Source organism: Polypterus senegalus, chromosome 2, assembly GCF_016835505.1.
Source record: "Polypterus senegalus isolate Bchr_013 chromosome 2, ASM1683550v1, whole genome shotgun sequence".
NCBI classification, from domain to species: Eukaryota; Metazoa; Chordata; class Cladistia; order Polypteriformes; family Polypteridae; genus Polypterus; species Polypterus senegalus.
Genome location: NC_053155.1, coordinates 273,746,485 through 273,755,785, shown reverse-complemented (window position 1 = coordinate 273,755,785; position 9,301 = coordinate 273,746,485). Strand labels below are relative to the sequence as shown.

Here is a 9,301-nt window from a genome sequence, read left to right as displayed (position 1 = left end):
TTACTTTTTTTGTTTGTTAGACCCTTCATTAGTTTAGCATCATACAAAAGTATTATCTGTTTTTCAATTAAAATTAAACTAAAATCACACTGTGTGAAAGAAATTAGTTATTCATAGAATTGTACCAAATTTATGTAAGCTAAAAAAAACTGCAAGTGAACATCCTGCATGGAAGAACTTAAAACATTTTATTGACTCTCAATTCCATGTATGTACTGCTTGTCAATGGAAAAAGATTACAAAAATTTAAAAAGCATAAAGCATTTTTAAGTTCACCAATAGAGTGCTAAAGGAATGATGGGAAATTTTTCAACAAATCAGTTCTCTCAACTGCACAATATACAAAATGATGAAAAATGGTAACAGTGTACTGAGTAGAGGTTGCTTGGTACTTTGGTGGCTTGTAGTGGGTTGGCACCCTAAATAGAAGATGTTGAACAAAAAGGGTAACTGACAACTTATCTCTGTGGTCTAAGAATAGATTGTCTGGCCAGAAAAAGGTGAGAATTAGGTTCCTAATGAGACACTGCATGGTGCAAATGAACAGAAGGTAATATAATTCAGTTGCATATTGATTTTTTTCAGTAGCATGCTGGGTCTGGCAATTTAAAAAAATAAAATAAACACAGTTCACTTATCAGCTGGATAACAGAATAAAAACCATTAAAATTGGTCATTTGTGGCTCTTTTATGTTTTCAACTGTTATTTAGGACCCATTATAGCAAAGAGTTGATTTTAGCCTGCCAGCTGACAAAATGTAAAGCCCCAACAGAACTTAACGCTTGTTAAATCTCTGGAATCACAATTCTGACTGCAAGCAGTATCCTCACGCTAGTCCACTTCAAGTAAAATTTGAATCTTTTCATTCAAATCAATTTTAAACTGCTAGATAAAATTCCCCACACTCTCCCTTCCATTTGATAAAGTTCACCTCTGTATTTGCTAGGCAGTTGACCTCCTAAATATCATCGACAGGAAAGTAATTTGAAAATACCACAAATGTATTATTATCTGCTTTGTCAATGCTGATGTCTTTTGCATGTTCTTTTTAACTGAACTTAATTTCCTGTTCACTTTGCCTCCTGCTATCAGATTCTCACTGACTGCCTTCTTACACTTCTATCATTGTTTTCTCAATTGATGGGAGATCTCCTTCTCATTTGTTCATGTCTGGAGATGGCCTTAACAACACCACGTCTTGGTGCTTTTCTTTAATGCCCCTCAGTATGGGTGCACATTTACTTGTTTTGTAATTTTACCATCACATTACCCCTGAATTTGTATCCTCAGAGCTTCAGACAGACGTGATTTGATCAACTACTCTGATGCTGTCCACCATCTCTACACATTCAATCTCTTCACGATTCTCTGGCCCCTTTTTTTCTTTCCTTTTCTTTTTCGAAGGGGGAAGAAAAGTCAACATGACAGGTAAGATGGCCAAGCAGTGAAAAAAAGTAACAAAAGCTATCAAAAACAAGCACCTGAACAGTATGCGGGTCATATTGGAAGGCACAGCAGCAAGAGGAATGAGACCGGCGGTATAACATAGGTAGTTTTGTAAAAGGGCCACCCCGTGGCGTTCAAGGGTGTTCTTTACCCACTTAGTTCTTGTGAAATCTTTGCCCAACACAAAAGTGGAGATCAGGGGGATGCAATTGTCAATGGTGTGGTTTATTCCATAAATCAAACAGAGGACTGAAATGCAGTCTAAATCCACCTTCCACAAGGTCATGAAGCCGACAATCCCAAACTCTACTGAGGCTACTGTTAGGGTCACCCAAACATTAATTAGCGAGTCCGCCACCAGAAAAGCAGAGAAAAAAAGAAGAAACAGGGCACTGATACAGGAATTCTGCAGTGGTGCTCCCACGGAGGACGCATAACGGTCCATGTATACAAAGGAGGGGTTGAAGATGATGAATTTCACCTTGGATGTCAGTGATAGTTTTTGCAAGGTATCCAGAAGGATATACATTTCCTTCCTCTTGTTCTCGGTGGTTTTGGCGACCAGAAACATACGTGACGCAACAACCTCCACCTCGCTGAAGGACTTTCTCGCAAAGATGATGTCATCAGAGAAGTGGGAAAACTGAGGTGACCTCAGAAAGGAGTTGCGTAGGATATCTGTGAAGTTTTTTTTTGACAAGCCGGTGGTCACATTGAGCCTTCGAAGGTAGTTTAAATAACTTTCAAACCAGGATATCCTCACAAAACCCTTTGTGTATTCTAAGACGTCTTCCTGGACGCTGACATTCCAGTACTCAATTGACTCATAAATGTAGAATCCAATCACTGGGCTATAATTACTAAAGTATTTCTGCTGCGCAGTTGTATATGCAATGGTGCTTGATTCAGTGGCTACTAAGTTACTAAGGTCTGAACCTTCACTAACTTGCAAGTAGCCCATTAAGGCAAAAGAGATATAAACTAAGTAGAAGAGTACCACAAATGGTTTCACATATGTGTTTGTTATAAAGTCACAATAGTAACGTTTCATGAAACAAACTAGAAGATGGCTGTCATATGAGCTCATTTCTATAGATTCACCGCTTTCTTCATTGTAATGGGTATACATGAAAAATCGATACCAGGCAGGCTTCTGCTGCAAGACCTCAGGCTTTGGCACCTTTTTGCAAAAAATGTTATGCTGGTAATTGTTTTCTAGGTAACCAGTAAACACCAAATTTGAGCCATAAAATGTCATTATATAGAGGTAGTTAAAGAACACTGAGATGCATGTGTTGTGGCAGAAAATGCGTACGGCCTCAATATTGGTGAAGGGGCTGGCACCGATGCCAAAGGTAACCATGTACATTGCGGTGGTGAGTGTGAAAGGGATCATGCAGTCTGCATAAACTGTAGCTGTTCTTTCCTTGACATGCTGGTCCTCTCTGGTCTTCCTCCAGGATGCAAGCATTTCAAAAGTGCCATAAAGTCCATGTCCTGCCAAAGAATAAAAAAAAAAAGAAACAATATTATTTACAGCATTTTGCTCAGATTTATAAAGGAAAATGTTAAGTTTCTGCATTACCCAAATCTGAGAAATTAGAACAAAAGTAATGTTGTAGAGATAAGGACTGAACCTGATGCACTGAGTGGTGACCATGTTACACTCAATAAGCTGGGGTATAGCTTCCCAGGATTCAGAAACATTGTTTTAGATTAGCCACTCCATAAGTGGGTGATGAGAACAAAGTCAACCAGCTCCTGGATTCCTGGCTGCAATGTTACAATGCTCAGTATACCAATGGAATTGCTGTAGAAAGTAAATTAACTAACTAGATGTGATGTACAGTAAGTGGTCTCTCGCCTGATTTAATGGTGGAATGGCCTTATCGTCTGTGTTTTTTTTTTGACAGAATCTATTACATAGTCAAAAACGGTTATATTAATCTTCACCAAAGAAAATGTACAGTATAATTTGGCACACCATATATTCCAATCCCTAGAATTCATTTAGACACAAGCTGCCTGAGTCCATGGCCACCATTATCCATCTGTTGTTCTTTACCGTATTCTACCACTTCAGTATTTTAATATTTCTATTGAAAAATGTTTACTGTATATTTGGGAAAGCTCATTTATACTCTTGTGTATAACAAAATAATGTCTGTTTTTTTTGTCTGCCTGGCTGAAGTTTGATATTGCATTTTGACTGATATTAACTATAGTAGTCATGCTACTAAATAAAGACTAGTCTGAAACATTTTAAATTCTATACAACTCAATGATTTACATTAGTTCTTGAGGCGTTGAAGCAGAACACTGGAGTTATACTTAACCAAACTTTACAAAGCTTTATGATGCATCGTTGACACCTTACCTGGAGTACTGTGTGCAATTTTTATCTCCATATTACAAAAAAGACATAGCAGTGCTAGAAAAACTCCAGGGAAGATCAAACAGACTGACTCCAGGACTAAAAGGAATGAGCTATGAAGCAGGATTAAAGGAGCTGAACCTTTTCAGTACAAGCAAACAAAGATTAAGAGGTGACATGATTGAAGAGTTTTAAATTATGAAGGGAATTAGTACAGTGGATGCAGGGTGATACTTTACAATGACTTCAACAGGAACATGGGGACATAGTTGGAAACTTGTTAAGGGTAAATTTCACACAAATGTTAGAAAATCTTTCTTCACACAGAGAACTACAGATATATGGAATAAATTACCAAGTAGTGTGGTGGAGAGTATGACTTTTGTGACCATCACATCTCGACTTCAACTTATTTCGGACAGTCTAAGTGAATAAGATGGATGAGCTTATTGGGCTGAATGGCCTTGTTCTCATTACATTTGTTTTAATATTTAAAAAAATTAAAACAAGATTTCAATATTTCACCAACTATTTCTAAAAACACTTAATGAAATAAACTCTGTGACATTTTCAAAGCAATGACATTTAATTTAGACTTCTAATTAGAAGTACAAGAATATTAACTGATAAACACAGAATGAATAAAGGAAAATCTAAGTTAAGGAGCAATTTCTGCAGTATAATAGTCTTGTCATGTTTCTTTAATTTATAACATTTCTAGTAGTAGAAATTTACTTGATAACAGACAAGCGATGTGCTCTCATTAAAATTGTTTATAACATACTATGAACAATTTTCATAGTATGTTCAATTCTCAAACATCTGAGGCAGGGTTCTCAGTTACGTTTTTCGCTTTTCCATTGAAAGTTTACTTGATTAATGCTCTAAAATTAGATTTCATGAATGCCTCTTTTATTCTCATTCTTCAGAAACATTTCAGAATGTGTGTGTGTCATTGTCAGTCTGGTGTCCTAAATTCTTTACACTGGAAGCAAATTAAATTCCTTCGCAGTATCTCCTACATGTTTGTAGGTCATTGAGTTTTGACTTTATGCTCATGAAAATTTGATTGGTTAAGGATTTAATGAATTCTTTTTCAAATAATATGGCTGAAAAAAATTTTGTTATTTAGGACCACAGGGTAGTGGCTCCTGCTAACCTCAACAACAACACTTTTAGTAAAAAATGAATTTATGAATTTGTTTTCTGTGCCCACTTATCCAGCTTGAGGGTGCTGGAACAGTGACATTACCCAGGAGGACAGGGTTCAAGATAGGTACTGGTACCATGGACATAGCACCAGGTCACTGCTGTGCACACTCAAGCTCACACACATTCAGTAGGTCAGTTTAAACTTGCCTTTTATCCTGCACACAAAACCTTCTTTAGGGTATTGGAGGAAAACTAGAATAATGTTAGAAAACTGCATCAAACACAGAATGTGCAAATTCACTCAGGTACAGTTCTGAGCTCAGCACTTTGGGCCTGTGAATCCTACCTATGACGCCACTGTGTTCCTTAAATGTGATGAGATGAAGAGGGTTCAGAAAATGGATAAAATTTAGCTTCTGTATATATGTAAAGAGATGTAATGATATCTCAGTAAATAGTGTTCACTCGTTTATAATATATATCATCAACATCACTAAGTGTTGTCTGCTATATGAATGACTGTCTTGCTTTGCTGCTCATTCTTCACTGTGAACAGTCTTCACATTTGTTGATTCCTGTCCTTTCCTTGATATTCGTGAACTAGTCTGCTCTTCCTCTAATTCGTTTTATCTTTACATGTCCTTCAAGCAGTCACCTTTGCATGTTGTCTGACATATCAAGATGGCCGAAACATGCAACTTTTTTCTTATTGATCATGGCTATTACACAGATCTTTGCTTTCACCATATTTAGATATTTAGAACTTCCACATTACTCATTTTCTCTGTCTAAGGTAGGGGTGTCGAACTCCGGTCCTGGAGGGCCACAGTAGCTACAGGTTTTCATTCTAAGCATCTTCTTCATTAGTGACCAGTTCTTGCTGATAATTACCTAATTTTGCCTTAGTTTTAATTAATTTGACTCAGGCCCCTTAGTTATTTCTTCTTCCTTAATTAGCAGCCAAACAATAATGAGACACAAAACAAGAATCCACATGAACAGCTCACCTGTGCCCATCACACAATATGAGAAAATAAAGAAAGGTGAAGGTCTCAGTATGATTGATCTCTGAGGTCTCCCAAACATTTTAATGGTGTTCTTATAAAAAAACAGAAAATCAACAGTTTTGGAAATGTGTACTGTGGCAGAATGAGAGTAACAACAGGTCGTGGAATTAAATAACAGGTTTAATTAATAGCAAGAATTTGTTTCTCCTTAAGAACCCGGTTGGAGTGAAACTGGTTGGAGTTCGAAGCCCTAATTTAGCTGGTCATCTGTCAGCTCATTTCATGTCTCATTTCTGTTTAGTTGCCATTTAATGAAGAAAATAATCAATTCAGAGGGCTGAATCCTTAAAAGCAGGGCTGTTAAAATGAAGGGGAAAGAAGTTAATCAGCAGTGAAGCCTGGTCACTGATTAGGAAAAGGGTTTGAATGAAAACCTGCAGCCACTGCAGTCCTCCCTTCCTGGAGTTTGACATCCGGGGTCTAAGGTATCAGCTTGCTATACACCCACATTTCAAATGCTTCTATCTTCTTCATGCATCCCTGAGTGAGTGTCTAAAATCCACATAACAAATGTGGGTATAATTGCTTCACATTCATATAATAAAGCTGGGCATATGTATCTTTTAATAACTGTTATTAAACTAATAATAATACATTTTATTTACATAGTGCCTTTTCGATGCTCTAGGGGTTTAACTACTGGACTTTTCTGTAGGAATAATTTGCATGCCATTAATCGCACATCTAGCAATTTTGATTTTTCTTTGTGAATTTCTACATCATATTTCAAATCTTTTGCTATTCTATGACCCAAGTATTTAAATCTTCAAACTTGTTATATGCCTTCTCTATCAGTCTTGATCTTGATCCTTAGTTTTATCTCATTGCCAGCGTGCTCTTGGTCTTCTTCACATTCATACCATTATATTTTAAGTAGTATATATTAGAAGTAAAAATACTGATCTCTGCTGAATGAGTTAAGTCTAAGTAGTAGCATGTTTACCACTTCCACAATACAGCCAGGTTATCAGGTTAATTGTATTTGACATCTGTTAATGCTCTGGTAATGAAGTTTAAAAGAATACATTTAGCCCCAGTACATTATTAAATGTATTTTCTTCTCTTGTTCCTATCTTACAGTGACTGCAGTTGGTAAAAAGAAGTAAGCATGATAGAGAACAAAGCCCACCATCTTGACAACAGAGTCTCTCATCTTGTACTCCACTCTTTATACGTGGAAGAGATGCAGCTACTGTAATTCAGTCAGATTCTTACTGTGAAGTGTGTTATGTTTACCTACTGTACATGCACATAGAGTAGCTTTGGTGTTAGATCTTTGGTGTATCCTCAGAATAACTAAACACCTCAAAAAATAGCAGGAACAGCTAATGTTTATCATGAAACATATCCATAAAAACAAGAAATGTAACAGCAACTAATTTCTCAGAAGACTAATTCTGTTATTTTGTGTGTCATTTCTGCAGGCTCCATCTACCATCCGCAAATGCACCTTGGGAAATATAACTTCTGCTGCTGCTGCCCTGCAAGGAAGTGTTTGCATGTTGTTGCTATTTGTGGAGTCACCCGGCCCTTGGTCTTTGGAAGTAATGTGCTTTAAGCCGTACTGCCTTTGCTATTCCTTGGCTGGAGCTTCAGGCTGAGTGTGACCAGGTTGCCTTAAGTCTATCAGCCATTTTTTGTTTTTGGATTTTTCAGTTTTGCTGCAAAGAGTGGTTGTTCTGGGACTGGGTGACTTAAAGATCTGATTTGCACTGAAGGATTATGTTCATATTTTTTTTAAATGTACTATTTGTTTGACAAGTTCCATTAAATAGTTCAATTGTTTTTTAAACTGTTTAAAATTGTTGTTACTATCTCTGCATGTACAGTATCTGGGTCCCAAACACCAAGATTAGTTTAGGTTTAAGACCTCTTTCAATGTCCCAAGGGACATGGAGTCAAAGGATGAAGATGTGCTTTGTGGCATAGTTATTTCCAAAATTACCCTTAAGACAGCGGTTCTCAAACTGTGGGGCACCCCAAAGCTGTACAAGGGGGGGCGTTGAATAAATGAACATCAAAATCAAAATTAATTATTTTTTTACATTTTTATTTCAAATTTAAATTTGCAAGCATATAATCACAACAAATGCATTATAACTAAAATTAAAAAAAAACATTTCTAAGGCATTGATCTAATGACTAATATGTGCCTGCTTTAAAGTACACACCGCCTGTCCAGGTTTGGTTTGATATTCGAGAGACACTCTGAGCTCCTTTTCTATTTGAAGTTTGTTTCTATGACGAGCGGCACCGCTGTTGCAGCTTTTATAGTCGCGTATTTTCAATCCAGAAAGTTCCAGACGTATTGATATCTGTCGAGAACATTTGGGTAACAGTAGATCAGGTGATAATGCAGCGCAATTACTTTAACATGGCCTTTTTATAACTTCATTTTAATCTTAATTTAACTTAATCCTGATACTCTATATGTTCAATTTCCTCAAAATAACTATTCATGGTGGCTCTAAAATCGGTACTGACCCCTACTCTCTTTTCTGAGAGAAAACCAGCCACCACCACCTACTCAAGGCTTCATGATGCTTCAGCGGTGATGGACGGATTGAAAGGCGGAGGTCTGCGTGGCCATCATCATCGTCAGGCCCTTCCGTGGGAATCCTGGATCCAAAGAGGACTGTTTCATTTATGTTAGGTAGAATGCCCAGAGGGGACTGGGCAGTCTCTTTTTTTCTGTCCCCCCTGGCCATTGAACCTTACTCTTATTCGATGTTAATTAATGTTGATTTATTTTGTTTTATAATTGTGTCTTTCATTTTTCTATTCTTTAATATGTAAAGCACTTTGAGCTACTGTTTGTATGAAAATGTGCTATATAAATAAATGTTGTTGTTGTCGTTGTTGCAACTGCACCACATTGGCAGTGTAGCCAATATTGCCAAATTGAGTTAAATAATTTACTCCGTATTGGGTTATTTTCATGATACAACTAACAGCGGTATAATATTTGTCAGACGAAAATACATTTGTCTCGCGCAGATTGACTTCATCAGTGTCTTTTTAAAAATTAAAACATATTTAATCGTTTCTTTACATAAAAAAATAATTAAATAAGAATAAATAATTTATTCTTTGTTTTTGGGATTAGAATTACTACCAAAAACCACACAAGGCATTTTAACAGTTATTAAAGCACTTTAAAAAAAAAATTGCAAATATTTCATCGAAGTTAGCTGAACACATGCAAATATTATGGAATTAAAAATGATAGGATACCGCAACACCACACGAGTATCATACTTT

At 36.6% G+C, this 9,301-nt stretch overlaps 1 protein-coding gene across 1 annotated transcript in view; it reads right to left on the bottom strand.

Annotated features, from left to right (window-relative positions):
- Nucleotides 1-227: 227 nt before the first annotated feature.
- ptchd1 (patched domain containing 1) overlaps nt 228-9,301 on the bottom strand; it is a 169,760-nt gene continuing 160,686 nt past the window's right edge. The window contains exon 3 of the mRNA XM_039745580.1: nt 228-2,944. Within this exon, the coding sequence (XP_039601514.1) occupies nt 1,296-2,944 (1,649 nt within the window). The 3' untranslated portion in view covers nt 228-1,295. The remainder of the gene's footprint in view (nt 2,945-9,301) is intronic.